Source organism: Monodon monoceros, unplaced genomic scaffold, assembly GCF_005190385.1.
Source record: "Monodon monoceros isolate NGI ecotype Baffin Bay Population unplaced genomic scaffold, NGI_Narwhal_1 Super_Scaffold_18, whole genome shotgun sequence".
Taxonomy (NCBI): domain Eukaryota; kingdom Metazoa; phylum Chordata; class Mammalia; order Artiodactyla; family Monodontidae; genus Monodon; species Monodon monoceros.
In genome coordinates this window covers 69,760,535-69,782,054 of record NW_021703774.1, presented here as the reverse complement: position 1 = coordinate 69,782,054, position 21,520 = coordinate 69,760,535, and the positions used below count along the sequence as shown (strand labels likewise).

At 38.8% G+C, this 21,520-nt stretch overlaps 1 protein-coding gene across 1 annotated transcript in view; it reads right to left on the bottom strand.

The window, feature by feature from the left end:
* Positions 1-21,520, bottom strand: part of ASH1L (ASH1 like histone lysine methyltransferase) — a 214,098-nt gene that overhangs the window by 13,576 nt on the left and 179,002 nt on the right. The window contains 5 exon segments of the mRNA XM_029227664.1: positions 614-766; positions 4,252-4,409; positions 6,617-6,711; positions 6,874-7,038; positions 7,469-7,577. Of these exon segments, the coding sequence (XP_029083497.1) occupies positions 614-766; positions 4,252-4,409; positions 6,617-6,711; positions 6,874-7,038; positions 7,469-7,577 (680 nt within the window).

Here is a 21,520-nt window from a genome sequence, read left to right as displayed (position 1 = left end):
CAAATCCAAGAGATGTGTCTTAGAAGAGGAAAGGAGTGGGGTAAATATGTTTGCATGAAAATGCTTTGAAAGTAATTTTTTTGCAACTTCATATCCTTTTCCTTAATGTAGAAGTTAGGGCCTGTGAACCTTCCAAAACATATGCAAAATTATGTACATAATATTTTTCTGGGGTAAGAGTCCACAACTTTATTCTCAAAGATATCTGTCAATCAAAAAAGGTTAAGAACCACTGATGTCATACATTCATAATACTTTTTCCTTAAATTGCTAATTCATTGCCTCATTCAGAAAAATTATATCCAAGACAAAGACCTACTTCTTTCTATCCTACACCTAAAAAATGTGATTTCTAAATATAGTACTTAACTATGATAAAATTCCAATAAATACAAAAGATTAACCTAAAGATCCAGGGATTTAGAGACAACAATCCCTGAAGACTGTAATCAGCCCTATAATTCTATACTCTGACAAAGGAAGAACTAAGTAAACCACCTAAATTCCTAGCCCTAAACTGTCATGTGTTCTTGGTCTTGGATATCTCAGGTGAGGTAAGTGATATAATTTTTTAAAAAGCTAAGGAGAAGGAATTTGGGGTAAATATGGTCACCTTTATAAGAGATTATGCCATCACAGATCTCTTTGAAGATCTGGGCTAGGCGGGCTGCCCGAGCTACTTCAATGTTTTCCTCTGCTGCTGCCAACCGCCTTGTTCGAACAGATCGAGCAGTCTGCAGGGCGGAGAACTGGGTCATGAAGACGTCTGAAAGGATAAAGTGAAAATTAGTTTCAGGAAAAGAGCTCTTTCTCTTCTGTGATGGATTCCTGTGATTTTCGCTATTTTCCTTGAAGTGACTAAGTAGATTAGTGGTTATGGAGTTGTTTCTCTCCTCCTTAAAGAAAAATCAGAAAACACTGGAGTTTACCAGAGAAGACAAATCCTGCAATTTAAAGGGACTTACTAATGGCCAAATGCTATAGAGTAGTTGCAAGTCTGGGTTTCAAAATGAGTCTGTCTGCTTTTGAATTCTGGTCTCACTGCTTACTAGCTGTCTGATTTTGGGAAAGTTACTTAAACTTTGTGTCTCAGCTTCTCAATGGTAAAATGGGAAGAGTGGTAGTACAGGCATACCTCAGAGATATTGCAGGCTTGGTTCCAGAACACTGCAATACTGCGAATATTGCAAGAAAGGTAGTCACACAGAGCTCTTGGTTTCCCAGCACATGTGAAAGATATATTTACACAATACTGTAGTCTATTAAGTGTGCAATAGCATATGTCTAAAAAAACAATGTACATACCTTAATTTAAAAATACTTTATTCCCAAAAAGTGCTAACCGTCACCTGAGTCTTCAGCGAGTTGTAATCTTTTTGCTGATAGAGGGCCTTGCCTCGACGTTGATGGCTGCTGACTGATCAGGGTGGTGGTTGCTTAAGGCTGGGGTGGCTGAGGCAGTTTCTCAAGACAAGGCAGCAGTGCAGTTTGCTGCATCTTTGACTCTTCCTTTCATGAATGATTTCTCTGCAGCATGCAGTACTCTTTTTTTTTCTCTCATGCAGTGCTCTTTGATAGCATTTTACCCACAGAACTTCTTTCAAAATTGGAGTCAATCCTCTCAAACTCTGTCACTGCCTTAGCAACTAAGTTTATGTAATATTCTAAATCTTTTGTTGCCATTTCAACAAAATCTTCACAGCGTCTTCACCAGGAGTAGATTCCATCTCAAGAAGCCACTTTCTTTGCTCATCCATATGAAGCAACTCCTCATCCGTGAAAGTTCTACCACAAGAGTGCAGCAGTTCAGTCTCACCTTCAGGCTCCCATTTCTACTTCTCTTGCTATTTCCACCACATCTGCAGTTACTTCCTACACTGAAGTCTTGAACTCCTCAAAGTCACCCATGAGGGTTGGAAACGACTTCCAAACTCCTGTTAATGTTGATATTTTGACCTCCTCCCGTGAACCACAAATGTTCTTAATGGCATCTAGAATCTTTTCCAGAAGGTTTTCAATTTCCTTTGCCCAGATCCATCAGAGGAATCATTATCTGTGGCAGCTGCAGCCTTATGAAATGTATTTCTTAAATAATAAGACTTGAATGTGGAAATTACTCCTTGATCCATGGGCTGCAGAGTGGATGTTATGCTAGCAGGCATGAAAACAACATTAATCTCGTACATCTCCATCAGAGCTCTTGGATGACCAGGTGCATTGTCAATGAGCAGTAATGTTTTGAAAGGAATCTTTTTTCCTGAGCAGTAGGTCTCAACAGTGGGCTTTGTCAACAGATGTGCCGTCGTCCAGGCTTTGTTGTTCCATTTGAAAGAGCAGAGGCAGAGTAGATTAAGCATAATTCTAAAGGACCCTAGGATTTTTGGAATGGTAAATGAGCATTGGCTTCAACTTAAAGTCACTGGCTGCATTAGCCTCTAACAAGAGAGAGTCAGCCTGTCCTTTGAACCTTTGAGCCAGGCACTGACTTCTCTCTACATATGAAGTCCTAGATAGCATCTTCTTCCAGTATAAGGCTGTTTCATCTACACTGAAAATCTGTTGTTTAGTGTAGCCACCTTCATTAATGATCTTAGCTAGATCTTCTGGATAACTTGCTGTAGCTTGTACATCAGCACTCGCTGCTTCACCTTGTACTTCGATGTTAAACCTCACGAACCAACCTCTGCTAGCTTCAAAGTTTTCTTCTGCAACTTCTTCACATCTCTCAGCCTTCAGAGAACTGAAGAGAGTTAGGGCCTTGCTCTGGATTAGACTTTGGCTTATGGGAATGTTGTGGCTGGTTTGACCTCCTATCCAGACCACTCAAACTTTCTCCATGTCAGCAATAGGGCTGTTTTACTTTCTTATCATTTGTGTGTTCACTGGAGTAGCACTTTTAATTTCCTTCAAGAACTTTTCCTTTTCATTCACAGCTTGGCTAACTGTTTGGTGCAAGAGGTCTAGCTTTTGGCCTGTCTCGGCTTAAGGTGTTGCCTTCCTCACTAAGCTTAATCATTTCTAGCTTTTAATTTAAAGTGAGAGATGTGCGACTCTTCCTTTCACTTCAACTCTTAGAAGCCACTGTAGGGTTATTAGTTGGCCTAATTTCAATATTGCTTTGTCTCAGGGGATAGGGAGGCCTGAGGAAAGGGAGAGACGGGGCGTTGGGTGGGGGGGTGGGAGACGGGGGGGGCAGGAAATGGCTGGCTGGTAGAGCAGTCAGAGCACACACAACATTTATTAAGTTCACCGCCTTATATGGGCATGGTTTGAGGCTCCCCAAAACAATTACAAGAGTAACATCAACGATCACTGATCACAGATCACCATAACAAATATAATAATAATGAAAAAGTTTGAAATATTGTGAGAATTATCAAAATGTGACACAGAGACAAGAAGTGAGAGAATGCCCTTGGAAAAATGGCGTGGCAGATTGCTGCAAGCAGGGATGCCACAAAACTTTCAATTTGTAGAAAACACAGTATCTGCAAAGTGCAATAAAGTGAATGCAATAAAATGAGGTATGCCTGTACTTCCCTCAAGAGGTAATCTGTGTAGATCAAATGCGATAATGCTTTAATGTGTTTTAGCTCAGTGCCTGACCTATAAAAATTACTCAGGAAATAATTATTGCTATTATCAGAATGTTTGAACTAATTGGAATATAAGATCAGAGAATTTATGCCCATCAAATCACTGAGAAGATATAAGATTCTGGGCAAATTTCTAAATGGATCTAGTCCTCACTCAGCATGTTGCCTCATACACCATGCAGAGTGCTTCTACTTTTTTTTTCGCTGCACCCCTCAGCTTGCAGGATCTTAGTTCCCTGATTGGGGATCGAACTGGGGCCCTGGCAGTGAAAGTGCCGAGTCCTAACCACTGGACCGCCAGGGCATTCCCCTCATGTTCTTCTTTTATCCATTCCTACTTTCCCTCAAAAAGTAGAAGCAGGGAATTCCCTGGGGGAACACAGAGGACCCACTACCTATCTCATGTCTAGTAACTTTCAGGGTGTAGGTGATGTTTGGGAGGCTGGTGGAAGGGGATTTCTTCCTGTTCCTTAGAGTCAAGGAAGTTGAAGAGCTGGGATGGATAGGTTATTGCTGACTGATACTTGTATGTTTGGATCTTAACTTTTTTGGTCCAGACTAAACAGAATCTTTGAATAGACCGTTTGAAAATAAGTAAAATAATCACTTTTGAGGCAACCTTATGGAATTAACAAGAATGCTTCTCAGTCCTTACCAGACTTAATGTTCCCGTCATCTCGGCAGATGCCATTCCAACGGGTATATAATGATGCTGAATGAATATTATCACTGGTGTGCTTTACTTCCTCCTGTTTCTGCCGAATCTTCTCCCAGTTTCGGACCAAGAACACATGATGCTTTAATACGAAGTTTCTGTAAGGAAGGAGCTCCTTTATTTATCAATTCAATAAACATTTATTAATGTCTACTCTATGTAAGCCACTGTTATGATGACATAAATGAATACTTATCAGTGAAATCAGCTATTATAAAGAGAATTACATATGGAGAAACATTATTCAGTTTTGAATCTTGATTTATTTCACATAACACAAAACATTTCTCTGTAGTATTTACAAATATCTGACATATACCACCTAAAAGCTGCAATAATTTTGGCAACTAAAGCGGGGTGACTTGAAGGCAGAGCTTTATGGAGTATTTTTACAAATTCTAAAGGAAGTTGCCAAGATGAAGTATAGGCTTAGGATCAGCTATAACAAGGAGAACTGGAGTGGCAGATAAAGGCATAGATATTTAAGATGGATATGCACTGGGCAAACCATGTTAGCTACAGTGCCACCACATGGATCTCTAAAGTTAAATGAGTTATACGTAACTTGATTAACCCTACACAATTTTGATGATTCCATAATTTGATTTTCACCCTAGCACACATATAAACAGATGTGACCTTGAATAAGTCTCAAACTATGTGCCTCAGTAAATGGAGATTAGACTAATTTTATAGTTCCTGTCTTTGGCTGCACATTGAGATCACTTGGGGAGCTTTATAAACTACTGATACCTGGGTTCCACCTCTGAAAATTCTGATGCGAGTGTTTTGGAGAGTGGCCTGGGCATCAGGAGTTTTTTGTTTGTTTTTTGTTTTATTGCGGTACGCGGGCCTCTCACTGTGGTGGCCTCTCCCGTTGTGGAGCACAGGCTCCAGATGTGCAGGCTCAGCGGCCATGGCTCACGGGCCCAGCCGCTCCGCGGCATGTGGGATCTTCCCAGACCGGGGCACGAACCTGTGTCCCCTGCATCGGCAGGCAGACTCTCAACCACTGAGCCACCAGGGAAGCCCCATCAGGAGTTTTAAAAAGCTCCCTAAGCCACTATGGAGCCGAAGTAGAGAACCACTGGACTTCTCTGTTTTACTGATTTCTATGATTCAAAGTGAAATAGAATGAAAGGGGCTAAAATTTAGGAAACTTGTAAATAAGGATGAACTTTCTAAGATATTGGAGTGTACAGTTAGGGAAGATGTAGGAAATGTCCCAACACAATTTGAAAAATAGGACATACATATTTACTTCTCTTCTGACATGGACAAATATTATCTCAATATAGGGAAAAGCAAAGATGACCATTAAAGATCCTTTTTATTGCTCTGTTAATTTATCAACAAAACAGGGATTCTTAGCCTTTTCTGTGGCATTCATTCCTTTGGCAGTTTGGTGAAGCCCATGTAACCCTCCTCTGAACAATGTTAATTAAAAGTGTTTAAAATTTTAAGTAACTTCAGGGACTTCCCTGGTGGTGCAGTGGTTAAGAATCCGCCTGCCAATGCAGGGGACACGGGGTTGAGCCCTGGTCTGGGAAGATCCCACATGCTGTGGAGCAACTAAGCCTGTGTGCCACAACTACTGAGCCTGTGCTCTAGAGCCCGGGAGCCACAACTACTGAGCCTGTGTGCCACAACTACTGAAGCCCGTGCGCCTAGAGCCCATGCACTGCAACAAAGAGTAGCCCCCACTCGCTGCAACCAGAGAAAGCCTGCATGCAGCAACAAAGACCCAACACAGCCAAAAATAAATAAATAAATATATAAATAAATACACAAATGAATGTTAAGTAACTTTTAGTACACAGGATTAAAAGGAAACTGAATAAACTGAAATACAGTTTGCAGAATATTAAACAAAAACCCTGAAATTGTGATATAGAGATGAATCTTAATTTTTAACACATGACAAGATCTAGTGCTGGGTTTAACAACCATAGTAATTTTGAGATGGAAGTGAATGTAAATGATATTTTGAGATATCTGTAATACCTATAACATGATATGAAAATGTAAATATTGGTGACAAACTCATGGAAACTGCAACTACTATACACACACACACATATATACATCTTTTTCTTTTGCTTACAGTCACATTTGAAGGAAATGCTAAATTTCAGTTAGAAATTAGGGAAAAAATACTTTTTGCCCCCACCCAAGTTCACCCCTGAATCCTTGTTTAAAGCCTTCCTGCACAAAATGTCTCAACTATACAGATGTTTAATAATTTTTAAATTGTCAAGCAAGTCACATAACTTAAAGAGTTTAGGTAAGCAAATCTCCTTTTTACCTCTCCCGATTGGACATTGGCTTCATTTGTAATTGGGGGGTCAATCTTGTTGGAGTGTTGATGTTTTCACTGGGTTCCTCAGAAAGGTGGCCTCTCTAAAAAACAGATGGACCAGATTACAGGAAAAACAAGATAAATCATAAATCACCTCAAAGAATATTAAAACAACTCTAAAGATGCCACCCTTTGGTAGTTCCCTTATTTCAATAATTGCCTCTAAGCAGCTATTTGGGGAAAACCATGAGATTATTATTCACCCTTTTCTTCAGCTTGTGCTTAGACTTCCTCTTCTCTTTTGACCGTCCAGACTTTTTATGTGTGGTCACTGGCTGGTTACTTTTGTTGCTGGTGAGTCCATTCATGCGTTGACTCTTGCCTCCAATGATTCCTCGACATTTCTCAAAGCCGCACTTACACAGTTGCTTTGAAGGGAAAGAGAATAATGCTTTTAGCCTGCAGTCTCATTTAAAAGTTCAAATAGAATGCCTGAGCATCTGGACACCCAACAGTAAGTTTGAGTCAAGAAATTTTCATATAGAGGAACATAACTTGTTGAGAATAAAATAAATGGGTTTCTACTGCAGTAGAAAGGAAAGATTAAATTTTGGGAAAACTTCACCAGAAAAAATTAAGAACTGACTGGAGACAAAAGATGATTGAGCAGTCTCTTCCACACAGTTCTGAAAGAATAACTGTGACCTATGTATCCTAGATAAGTGGAGTAAAGAGTGAAAAACTGTCTTCTCCAATGTATTTCTCAGTGGCTACAAATCAGTAACATTCACTGAAGGCCCATGTTATACAGAGTACTGTGACAAAGGTCATACACTCCTTTGAATTTATCATTCTTACCTGTTTTTCAACATTGAAAGAATGAAAGTTGTAATCATAAGTGAGTTCAGTACCAGCTGGCATATCTTTAAGAGCATATAGTCCAATCCGGTATACTCCATTAACAGACCTGTAGAGAAAGGAATGAGTTAAAGGCAGAGATTCATGATACCATGCCCAAAACCCAGAAAAGTTGGTATACTGATTTCAAATTTGTCTTTGTTTCTATGTCCAATTACTCAAGTCTCCTGGCCAATCACTCCATCTTTAATCTCTCTTTTCTTCTATCTAGCCTATATAATACTGACAGACTAACAGTCCTAAATCAGTTTTCTGGAAAACATGTTTTATGTTGTCAAAGGTCTTAACTTTTCCTGCTTGGTATTCAAAGTCCTTCTAACACATGGCTTTAGTCTACTTACTAAACAAATTAAAATTATTTTCTATGGGCTACCTATAAAAATCTTCTAGTTCCTACTAATCTCCATCTTTCTAACCTATACATGAGGGTCTCTTTTGTTCTATTTTACCTATGTTATTAATGAGCGTTCATGTACTGTTTGTTCTAGATGCTTTATATAATAACATATAACTACAGCTAACATTTATTGAGTGCTTTTTTTAATATTCTTTTCCATTATAGTTTATTACAGGATATTGAATATAGTCTCCTGTGCTATACAGTAGGACCTTGTTGTTTATCTATTTTATATACAGTAGTTTTTATCTGCTAATCCCCAAATCCTAATTTATCCCTCCCCCACCCCCTTTCCTCTTTGGAAACCATAAGTTTTTCTATCTCTGTGAGTCTGTTTCTGTTTTGTAAATAAGATCATTTGTACATTTTAGATTCCACATATAAGTGCTATCATATGGTATTTGTCTTTCTCTTTCTGACTTACTTCACTTAGTATGATAATCTCTAGGACCATCCATGTTGCTGCAAATGGCATTATTTCATTCTTTTTTATGTCTGAGTAGTGTATATATATACACCACATATTCTTTATCCATTCATCTCTTGATGGACACTTAGGTGGCTTCCATGTCTTGGCTACTATAAATAATGCTGTTATGAACATTATGGTGCATGCATCTTTGAATTAGTGTTTTTTTCCAGATATACGCCCAGGAGTGGGATTGCTGGATCACACCTAGTTTTTTAAGGAACCTCCGTTTTCCACAGTGGCTGCATCAATTTACATTCCTACCAACAGTGTAAGAGGGTTCCCCTTTCGCCACACCCTGTCCGGCATTTGTTATTGGTAGACTTTTTAATGATGGCCATTCTGACCGGTGTGAGGTGATACCTTGTTGTAGTTTTGATTTGCATTTCTCGAATAATTAGCAATATTGAGCATCTTTTCATATGCCTATTGGCCATCTGTATGTCTTCTTTGGAGAAATGTCTGTTTAGGTCTTCTGCCCATTTTTTGATTGGGTTGTTTGTTTTTTTGTTACTGAGTTGTATGAGCTGTGTATATATTTTGGAAACGAAGCCCTTGTTGGTTGCATCGTTTGCAAATATTTTCTCCCAATCTGTAGTTCGTCTTTTCATTTTGTTTATTGCTTCCTTTGCTGTGCAAAAGCTTATAAGTCTGATTAGGTCCCATTTGTTTATTTTTGCTTTTATTTCTATTGCCTTGAGAGACTGACGTAAGAAAACATTGCTGCAATTTATGCAGAGGATGTTTTGCCCACATTCTCTTTGAGGAGTTTTACAGTGTCATGTCTTATATTTGTCTTTCAGAGTGCTTGTTATATTAGTTATAACTTACTTAGTCCTCCTAACAACTATATTTAAAAAGGTAGTATTATAACCCCCATTTTCTAAATGAAGAAGCTGATGAATAGTGAATGTAAGAAATTTGCCCAAAGTCACACAGCTAACAACTGGGGGAATCAAGTTTCAAATTAAGCCAGGCTGGCTTCAAAGTCTTAACCACTGTGCCACAATCGTAACAGGTTATCTCCTTAATTCTCAGAACAACCTTATGAGATAGGTATTATAATCCCTATTTATACATGAGGTATTTGTGTATTACAGAGTTTGTTCACAGTCACATAGCAATTAAGTTGCATTAAAAATCAGGGGATTAAGGACTTCCCTGGTGGCGCAGTGGCTGAGAATCTGCCTGCCAATTCGGGGACACGGGTTCAAGCCCTGGTCCAGGAAGACCTCACATGCTGCGGAGCAACTAAGCCTGTGCGCCACAACTACTGAGCCTCTGCTCTAGAGCCCGTGAGCCACAACTACTGAAGCCCACGCACCTAGAGCCCGTGCTCCGCCACAAGAGAAGCCACTGCAATGAGAAGCCTGCACACCTCAACGAAGAGTAGCCCCCACTCACCGCAACTAGAGAAAGCCTGCGCACAGCAACAAAGACCCAACACAGCCAAAAAAAAAAAAGGAAAAAGATATATATACCCCTATGTTCACAGCAGCACTATTAACAATGGCCAAGACATGGAAACAACCTAAATGTCCACTGACAAGATGAATGGATAAAGAAGATGTGGTGTATATATGCAATGGAACACTACTCAGCCATAAAAAAGAATGAAATAATGCTATTTGCAGCAACGTGGATGCAACTAGAGATTATCATACTAAGTGAAGTAAGTCAGAAAGACAAATACCGTATGATATCACTTATACATGGAATTTAAAATATGACACAAATGAACCTATCTAAGAAACAGAGTCAGAGACACAGAGAATAGACTGATGGTTGCCAAGGGGTAAGGGAGTGGAAGAGGGCTGGATTGGGAGTTTGGGATTAGGAGATGCAAACTGGTATATATAGAATGGATAAACAATGAGGTCCTACTGTACAGCACAGGGAACTATATTCAATACCGTGTCATAACCCGTAACAAAAGAATATGAAAAAGAATGTATATATATGTATAACTGAGTCACTTTGCTGTACAGCAGTGTACAGGTAATTCAACTATCCTTCAATAAAAAATCAATAAAAAAATATTCTTCCATTTTTCCATCTAGAAAGGTGATTGTTTCAATGGTGATATTCAGGTCTAAGATTCATCTTAGATTAATTTGTGTGTGTGGATTGATGTAGGAGCCTACTGACTCAGCACCACTTATTAAAAAACCATCCTTTCCTCATTAAAAAATAAAATTTATTTATTTATTTGGCTGTGTCGGGTCTTAGTTGCAGCAGGTGGGATCTTCGCTGTGGCATGTGGGAACTTTCACTGCAGCACGCAGGCTTCTCTCTAGTTGTGGCACATGGGCTCCAGAGTGTGCGGGCTCAGTAGTTGTGGCGCACTGGCTCAGTAATTGCAGCATGTGGGCTCTCTAGTTGTGGCGCACAGGCTCCCGAGTGCACGGGCTCGGCAGCTGTGGTACGTGGGCTTAGGTGCCCTTGCAGCATGCGGGATCTTAGTTCCCCGACCAGGGATTGAACCCATGTCCCCTGCATTGGAAGGCGGGTTCTTAACCACTGAACCACCAGGGAAGTCCCCATCCTTTCCTCATTGATCCACAGTGAAACCTTAGTCATAAAATCAGGTGACAGTACATTTATGGGTCTTTGCCCAGACTCTCTATTCTATTCCATTTGTCTATTAATCTAGCCCAAGCAAATACGTACTGTTTTAATTAGTGTATCTTTACAGTAAGTCTTGAAATTGGTAGTTTAAGTCCTTAAATTTTGTTCTTCAGGATTATCTTACCGTTTTTAGATCTTTTGCAATTACACATATGTTTCAGAATCAGCCAATTTCCATAAAAATTGGATTTTGATTGGATTTGAATTTTTAGATCAAGTCGGTAAGATCTGACATCTCAAAAATATTGAGATTTCTAACCCATCAATATGGCATATTTCTCCATTAATTGTCCTTTTCCCCAATAATGTTTGGTGGTTTTCAGTATAGAGGTCTACAAACTTTCATTAAATCTATTCCTAGGTGACTAACGTTTCATGAAGTGAAACAGAGGTGGTGATAGTGGACACCGTTATAGAAAGTTGTTCATATTATTCTATTTTCTTTAACTATGTTAAAACACATGTAACAAAGTTTATAATCTTAACCATTTAAAAATGTACAGTTTAGTGGTATTAAGAACATCCACATTGGACTTCCCCGGTGGGCCAGTGGTCAAGATTCCGCGCTTCCATTGCAGGGGGTGTGCGTTCAATGCCAGGTCGGGAAACTAAGATCCCACATGCCACGTGTGGTATGGCCAAAAAAAAAAAAAAAAGAACATCCACATTGTTGTGTAGTTATCACCACCATACAATCCCATAACTCTTTTCATCTTGTAAAACTGAAACTCTATACCTATTAAACAATAACTCCCAACCCCTCTTCCCTTCAGCCCCGTACAACCACCATTCTACTGTCTCTATGATTTTGACTACTCGTAAGTATCTCATATAAGTGGAATCATACAGTAGTATGTTTCATTTTGTGCCTGGCTTATTTCACTTAGCATAATGTCCTCAAGGTTCATCCATGTTGTAGCACACTGCAAAACTTCCTTTTAAAGGGTGAATAATAATTCCATTGTATGTAAAAACCACATTTTCCTTATTCCTTCATCTATTACGAACACCTGGGTTGCCTCCATATTTTAGCTACTATGAATAATGTTAATAAAATATGGGGGTGCAGAGACTACCCTGGTAGTCCAGTGGGTAAGACTCTGCACTCCCAATGCAGGGGGCGCAGGTTCAATCACTGGTCAGGGAACTAGATCCCACATGCATGCTGCAACTAAGATCCCGCATGCTGCAACTAAATATGCCACAACGAAGATCCCACATGCTGCAACTAAGACCCGGTGTAGCCTAAATAAATAAATGAATGAATAAATAAATAAATATTTCTTTTTAAAAAAGGAGTTCCCTGGTGGTCCAGTGGTTGAGAATCTGCCTTCCAATGCAGGGGATGCAGGTTTGATCCCTGGTCAGCAGCCTAAATAAACAAACAAACAAACAAATAAATAAATAAATATTTTTTTTTTAAAAAAAGGAGTTCCCTGGTGGTACAGTGGTTGAGAATCTGCCTTCCAATGCAGGGGACACAGGTATGATCCCTGGTTAGGGAACTAAGATCCCCACATGTCACAGGGCAACTAAGCCCATGTGCCACAAGTGAAGAGCCTGCATGCTGCAACTACAGAGCCACACACTCTGGAGCCCGCGTGCCGCAACCAGAGAGAAGCTTGTGCGCCACAATGAAGAGCCCGTGTGCCGCAACAAAAGATCCCATGTGCTGCAACTAAGACTGACGCAGCCAAAAATAAATAAAAATTAAAATATGGGGATGCAAATATCTCTTTGAGAACCTACATTCAATTCTTTTGGGTATATACTCAGAAGCTGAATTGCTGGATCATAGGGTAATTTTATTTTTAATTTTTTGAGGAACCTCCTTACCCTTTTCCACTGTGGCTATACCATTTTTAGATTCTCAAGAGAGCATAAGGGTTCCTCTTTCTCCACATCTTTGTCAGCACTTATTGTTTTCTGTTATTTTCACAGTAGCCATTCTGAGGGTGTGAAGTGGTATCTCATAGTTTTGATTTGCATATCCTTAATGATTAGTGATGTTGAGCATCTTTTTATTTGCTTATTGGCCATTTGTACAATCTTTGGAGAATGTATATTCAAGCCCTTTGTCCATTCTGAATTGGGCTGTCTTTTTGTTGTTGAGTTTCAGGGTTCTCTATATATTCTGGATATTAATACCTTATAAGATAAATGACTTGCAAATATTTTCTCCCATTCTGTGGGTTGCCTTTTTACTCTGGGAATAGTGTCTTTTTTAAAAAATAAATTTATTTATTTATTTATTTATGGCTGTGTTGGGTCTTCGTTGTTGCGTGTGAGCTTTTCTCTAGTTGGGGTGAGCGGGGGCTACTCTTCATTGTGGTGCATGGGCTTCTCATTGCGGTGGCTTCTCTTGTTGCAGAGCATGGGCTCTAGGCACACGGGCTTCAGTAGTTGTGGCACACGGGCTCAGTAGTTGTGGCTTGTGGGCTCTAGAGCTCAGGCTCAGTAGTTGTGGCGCACGGGCTTAGCTACTCTGTGGCATGTGGGATCTTCCCGGACCAGGGTTCGAACCTCTGTCTCCTGCACTGGCAGGCGGATTCTTAACCACTGTGCCTCCAGGGAAGCCCGGAATAGTGTCTTTTGATTTAACATTTTTTATGAAGTACACTTTGTCTATTTTTTCTTTGGTTACCTGTGCCTTTGGTGTCATATCCAAGAAATTATTGCCAAGTCCACTGCTGTGAAACTTTTGTTCTATGTTTTCTTCTTCAACTTTTATCGGTTTAGGTCTTACATTTAGGTCCTTGACTGGTTTGAATTAATTTTTGTATACGGTGTTTGGTAAGGAACCAACTTCATACTTTTGCATGTGGATATTCAGTTTTCCTAGCACCATTTGCTGAAAAGACTATATCCCTTTTCCACTGAATGGTGTTGGCACAGTTGTAAAAAAAATCATTTGACCAAATATGTGAAGGTTTATTTCAAGGTTCTCTATTTCATGGGTCTATGTGCCTGTCTTTATGCCTATACCATACTGCTTTGATTACTATAACTTTGTAGTAAGTTATGAAATAAAAAAGTGTGAGTCCTCCAGTTTTGTTCTTTTTTAGGATTGTTTTGGTTATTTGTGTGTGGGGGGGTCCCTTGAGATTCTATATGAATTTTAAGATGGGTTTTCTATTTCTGAAAAAAAAAGAGAAGTCTTTGGGATTTTGATAGGGATTGCATTGAAGCTGTAGGTCACTTTGGGCAATACTGACATTTTAGCAATATTAAATCTTCTAATGAACATGGTATGTGTTACCATTCATTTATATCTTTAATTTCTTTTAGCAATGTTTTATAGCTTTCATTGTACAATTCTTTCACCTCATTAAGTTAATTCCTAAGTACTTCATTCTTTTTCATGATACTGCAAATGGAACTGGTTTTGTCATTTCCTTTTCAGATTGCCCACTGTATATAGAAACCCAACTGCAAGAGACCATACAATATACAAATAGAGAAATTTTTATTCTTCTTTTCCAATTTGGATGCTTTTTATATTCTCTTTCTTGTCTAATTTTTCTGGCTAGAACTTCCAATATTATTTTGAATAGAAGTGAAGAAAGTGGGCATCCTTGTCTTGTCCCTGATCATAGAGGAAAAGCTTTCAGTCTTTCACTATTGAGTATTATGTTTGCTGTGGGTTTTCATATATGGCTTTTATTATGTTCACGTAGTCCTTCTATTCCTATTTTGAGTACTTTAAAAAATTATTTCATTTGTATTTATTTTTGGCTGTGTTGGGTCTTTGTTGCTGTGCGTGGGCTTTCTCTAGTTGCAGTAAATGGGAGTTACTCTTCGTTGAGGCGTGTGGGTTTCTCATTGCGGTGGCTTCTCTTGGTGTGGAGCACGAGCTCTAGGCATGTGGGCTTCAGTAGTTGTGGCGCGTGGGCTCTAGAGCGCAGGCTCAGTAGTTGTGGCACACGCACTTAGTTGCTCTGTGGCATGTGCAATCTTCCTGGACCAGGGCTCGATCCTGTGTCCCCTGAACTGGCAGGTGGATTCTTAACCACTGTGCCACCAGGGAAGCCCTTGTTGAGTATATTTATCATAAAAGGGTGTTAAACTTTGTCAAATGCTTTTTCTGCATCAACTGAGATGATCATGTGATTTCTTTTCCCCTTCATTTTATTGATGTAGTGTATCACACTGATCAATTTTCATATGCTGAACCATCTTTGCCTTTCAGGATTAAATCCCACCTGGTCATTGTGCATAATCCTTTTAATATGCTGTTGAATTCTGTTTGCTAGTATTTTGTAGAGGACTTTTGCATGAATGTTCATAAGAGGTATTGGTATCTAGTTTTCTTGTAGGGTCTTCAACAAGCTTTGGTATCAGGGTTATGCTGGCTTCATACAGTGAGTAAGGAGGTGTTTCCTTCTCCTCAATTTTTTGGAAAAGTTTGAGATGGGTTGGTATTAATTTGGTAGAATTCACCAGTAAAACCATCAAGTCAAGGGCTTTTCTTTGTTGGGAGATTTCTGATTACTGATTCAATATCCTTACTAGTTATAGGTCTATTCAGATTTTTTATTTCTTCATGATTTAGTCTTCGTAGGTTTTGTGTTTCTAGAAATTTGTCCATTTCAACAAGATTATCCAATTTTTTGGTGTACATCTGTTCACAGTACTCTCTTATAATCTTTTTCATTTCTGCAGAATTGGTAGTAATGTCCCCACTTTCATTTCATTTGTCTTTTAAACATTTATTTATTTATTTGGCTGCTCTGTGTCTTAGTTGCAGCACATGGGATCTTTCAGTTGCAGCATGCGGGATCCAGTTCCCCGACCAGGGATAGAACCCAGGCCCTCTGCACTGGGAGCATGGAGTCTTACCCATGGCACCACCAGGGAAGTCCCTCATCTCATTTCTGAGTTTAGTAATTTGCGTGCCTTTTTCTTTGTCCATCTAGTTTTAAAAAAAATTATTTTCTTTCTTATTTATTTTTTTTGTTGAGTTGGGTCTTAGTTGCAGCACACATGGTCTTCGTTGTGGCACATGGGAGCTTAGTTCCCCAACCTGCAACTTCTGGATTGGAAGGTGGATTTTTTTCTTTTTTAATTAATTAATTTTTGGCTGCGTTGGGTCTTCGTTGCTGTGCGTGGGCTTTCTCTAGTTGTGGCGAACGGGGGCTACTCTTCGTTGCAGTGCACAGGCTTCAGTAGTTGTGGCTTGCGGGCTCTCGAGCACAGGCTCAGTAGTTGTGGTGCATGGGCTTAGCTGCTCCATGGCATGTGGGATCTTCCCAGACCAGGGCGCAAACCCATGTCCCCTGCATTGGCAGGCGGATTCTTAACCACTGCATCACCAGGGAAGTCCCAAGGTTTGTTGACTATGCTTATCTTTTTGAAGAACCAACTTTTGGTTTCATTGATTTTCTCTATTGTTTTTCTATTCTCTATTTCATTTATCTCTGCTCTATATTATTTCCTTCCTTTTGTTAACTTCAGGTGTAGTTTGTTCTTTTTCTAGGTCATTAAGTTGTAAAGTTAGGTTGCTGATTTGAGCTCTTTCTTGATTTTTAATGTAAGCATTTATAGCTATAAACTTCCTACTTAGCACTGTTCCTGCTGCATTCTATAAGTTTTGGTATGTTGTGTTATCATTTTCATTCATATCTAAGTATTTTCTAATTTCCTTTGTGATTTCTTTTCTGTCCACAGTGGATGAACTTGGAAATCAGTAACATAAAGGAAATTGGAACTTTTACAAAACCAGTTGGTCAGAAAAGATACTTTCTATGATATCTGGCTTTTAAAATCTATTGAGACTTAATTTGTGACTAACATATAGTCTACCCTGGAAAATGTCCCACGTGCACTTGAGAAGAATGTAAATGCTGTTGTTGGGTGGAGTAGTCTGTAATATCTTTTAGATCTAGTTGGTTTATTGTGCTAAGTCCTCTGTTCCTTACTTATCATCTTTCTGTTTGTCGTATTCATTACTGAGTGGGGTACTGAAGTCTCCAATTATTACTGCAGAATTGTTTATTTCTCCCTTCAATTCTGTCAGTTTTTGCTACATATATTTTGAGGTTCTGTCATTATGTGTGTAAATGCTTACAGTTTTTGTATCTTCTTGTGGAAACTTTCTAAAAAACACATGTCCTTCTTTGTCTCTTGTAACCTTTTTGGGTTTAAAGTCTATTTTAGCCATTTGTGCTCTCTTTTGGTTACCATTTACATGCAATATCTTTTCCCATACTTTCACTTTCAACCTGTTTGTGTCTTTGGATGTCAATTGAATCTCTTATACACAGTATATAGTTGGATCATGTGTTTTTACTCTATTCTGCCAATCTATTTTAAAAATTGAAGTATAATTGAGATAAAATATTATAGTAGTTTCAGGTATAACATAATGATTCATTATATGTATATATTGCAAAATGACCACCACAATGAGTCTAGTTAACATCCATCACCACACATGGTATCAAACTATTTTCTTGTGATGAGCTCTTTAAGATTCACTCTCTTGGGCTTCCCTGGTGGTGCAGTGGTTAAGAATCCACCTGCCAATGCAGGGGACACAGGTTCGAGCCCTGGTCTGGGAAGATCCCACATGCCGTGGAGCAACAAAGCCCGTGCGCCACAACTACTGAGCCTGTGCTCTAGAGCCTGTGGGCCACAACTAGTGAAGCCCACATGCCTAGAGCCCGTGCTCCACAACAAGAGAAGCCACCGCAATGAGAAGCCCACGCACCGCAACGAAGAGTAGCCCCTGCTCGCCGCAACCAGAGAAAAGACCGTGTGCAGCAACGAAGACCCAACGCAGCCAAAAATAAAAATAAAATAAAATAAAATAAATTTATATATATATAAAAAAGATTCTCTCTCTTAGCAAGTTTCAACTATACAATGTATTAAGTATAGCCACCATGCTGCACATTACATCCTCATGTCTTATTTTATTTGGAGCACCTTCACCCATTTTTCCAAGCCTCCAAACCCTTAACTCTGGCAACCACCAATTTGTATCTAACAGTTGTTGTTTTTTTTTTAAAGATTCTGCACATGAGTGAGGTCATGTGGTACTAGTCTTCCTGTCTGATTTCTCATTTAGCATAATGCCCTCAAGGCCCATTCATGTTGTTGCAAATGGCAGTATTTCCTTCATTTTTATGGCTGAATAATAGTCCATTGTAGATATATACATTTTCTTTATCCATTCATCCACTGATGGATACTTAGGTTGTTTCCATGTCTTAGCTACCGTAAATAATCATGCAATGAACATGGGAGTACAGATATCTTTTTGAGTTAGTGTTTTCACTTCCTTCAGATAAATACCCAGAAATGGAATCGCTGGACTGTATGGCAGTTCTATTTTTTTTTTTTTTTTGCGGTACACAAGCATGTGGGATCTTCTTGGACCGGGGCACGAACCCGTGTCCCCTGCATCGGCAGGCGGACTCTCAATCACTGCGCCACCAGGGAAGCCCTGGCAGTTCTATTTTTAAATTTCCGAGGAACCTCCAGTTTTTGATAGTGGCTGCACCAATTTACATTCCCACCAACAGTGCACAAGGGTTTCCTTTTTTTTCACTTCCTAACACTTCCTACTTCTTGTCTGTTTGATAATAGCCATTCTATGAGGTGCACTTGACCTGCATTTTCCTGATGATTAGTGACATTAAGCACCTTTTTATGTACCTGTTAGCCACCTGCATGTCTTCTTTAAAAAGATATATATTCAGGAACTTTCCTGATGGCCCACTGGCTAAGACTCCGCATTCCCAATGCAGGGGGCCAAGGTTCGATTCCTGGTCAGGGAACTAGATCCCACATGCTGCAAGTAAGAGTTTGCCTGCCGCAGCTAAAGATCCCGCCTGCTGCAACTAAGACCTGGTGTACCCAAATAAATAAATAAATATTGAATAAAAAAAAAAGATGTATATTCAGATTCTCTGCCTATATTTAATTGGATTTTTTTTGGCAACTGACTTGTATGATTTCCTTATATACTTTGAAGATTAACCCCTTATCAGATTTGCAAATATTTTCTCCCATTCTATAGGTTGTCTTTTCATTTTGTTTAGGGTTTTCAGTACTGTATAGGAACATTTTAGTTTGACTAGTCTCACTTGTTCATTTCTGGTTTTAGTGCCTTCCTCCTGGTGTTAAAAGCAAAAAAATATCATTGCCATGACTGACGTCAAGGAGCTTACCCTCTGTTTTCTTCTAGGAGTTTTATGGTTTTAGGTCTTACATTCAAGTCTTTAAGTTGATTTCTGTGTATGTTGAAAGATAGTGGTTCAGTTTCATTCTTTTGCATGTGGCTATCCAGTTTACCCACACCCTTTATTGAAGAGACTGCCCTTTCCCCGTTGTATATTCTTGGCTCCTCTATAATAAATTGGCCATACATGCATGGGTTTATTTCTGGGCTCTCTATTCTGTTCCATTCATCTATGAATCTGTTTTTCTGCCAATATCATACTGTTTAGATTACTACAGCTTTGTAAAATAGTTTGAAATCAGGAAGTGTGATGCCTTCAACTTTGTTCTTCTTTCTCAAGGCTGCTTTGACTATTTGAGGTCTTTTGTGGTTCCACAAAAAGTTTAGGATTATTTGTTCTATTTCTGTGAAAAATGCCATTGGAATTTAATTTTTATTGCACTTAATTTGTAGGATGCTTTGGGTAGTATGGACGTTTAAACTATATCAACTCTTCAAATCCATGAGCACAGAATATCTTTTCATTTATTTGTGACTTCTATAAGTTCTCTCATCAGTATCTTACAGTTGTCAGTGTACAGGTCTTTCACCTCCTTGGTTAAATTTATTCCTAGGTATTTTATTCTTTTTGATGCTATTGCATACAGGATTTAAAAAAATTTTTGATAGTTATTAGCGTATGGAAATGCAATTGATTTTTTTAAAAATAAGCATTTTATTAACTATTCATTTATTTAATTTGGCTGCGCTGGGTCTTAGTTGAGGTATGTGGGATCTTTAGTTGTGGCATGCGGGATTGTTAGTCACAGCATGTGAACTCAGGTGCGGCATGTAGGGTCTAGTTCCCCGACCAGGGACTGAACCCAGGCCGCCTGCATTGGGAACATGGAGTCTTACCCACTGGACCACCAGGGGAGACCCCGCAACTAATTTTTATATTTGATTTTGTCTCCTGCAACTTTACTGAATTCATTTATCAGTTTCAAAAGTTTTTTGGTGGAGGTTTTAGCGTTTTCTATATATAATATTATTTCATCTGCAAATAGAGACAGTTTTACTTCTTCTTTTTCAACTGGATGACTTTTATTTATTTTTTCTTGCCTAACTGCTCTAGGTAGGGCTTGCAGTATTATGTTGAATACAGGTGGTAGTAGTGGGCATTGTTGTTTTCTTGATCTTAAAGGAAAAGCTTTCAAACTTCCACCTGTTGGCTTGTCACATATGGCCTTGATTATGTTGAGGTACATTCCTTTACCCACTTTGCTGAGAGCTTTTATTATAAATGATGTTGAATTCCATTCTCTTCTGGAGAGTTTAATCTATTTGCCTTTAAATTAATTATTGATAAGGAGGGAGTTACCTCTGTCATTGTGCAATTTGTTTTCAATATGCCCTATAGCTTTTTGTCCCTCATTGCCTGAATTCCTGTCTATAGTATTTAATTTTTTGGAGTGAAATGTTTAAATTCCTTCTTAATTTCCTTTTGTACATGTCTGTAGCTACTGCATTTGTGGTTATCATGAGGATTACACTGAACATCCTGAAGTTATAACACTATAATTTTATTTATAGCAGCTTAACTTCAATTAACATATAAAAACTCTGCTCCTTTACAGCTCTTTCTACTCCTTTCAGTATCACAAAATTACACCTTTATAACTGTGTGCACAAAAAATAAACTAATAATTCCTTTAAATGCATTAGTCTCCTAAATTATGTAGAAAACAAAAAGTACAGTTACAAACCACTGTAACAAAATTCTAGCTTTTATAATTGCCCATGTATTTACCTTTATTAAGATTTTTTATTTATCCATATGGCATGAAGTACTGTCTAGTGTCCTTTCATTTCAACTTGCAGGAGGCCCTTGAGCATTTTTGCAGGGTAGGTCTAGTACTCACAAATTCCCTCATCTTTTGTTTATTTGGGAATGTTTTGATTTCTTCCTCACTTTTGAAGGACAGTTTTGCCACATACAGGAATCATTTTAGCATGTTGCATACACTGGCCCACTGTCTTCTGGCCTCCAAAATTTCTGATAAGGACTCTGCAAACTTTCTTATTGAGGATCTACTGTATGTGATGATTTGCTTGTCTCGTGCTGCTTCCAAGATTTGCTCTGTCTTTTGAAAGTCTTATTATAACGTGTCTTGGTATGTGTCTCTTTGAGTTCATCTTACTTGGAGTTTGGGAAGCTTCCTGGAATTTTTTTTTTCCCTGGATATTTATATTCACATCTTTCATGAAATTTGGTAAATTTTCAACCATTATTTCTTTAAATATTCTCTCTGCCTCTTTGTATCTGTCTTCTCC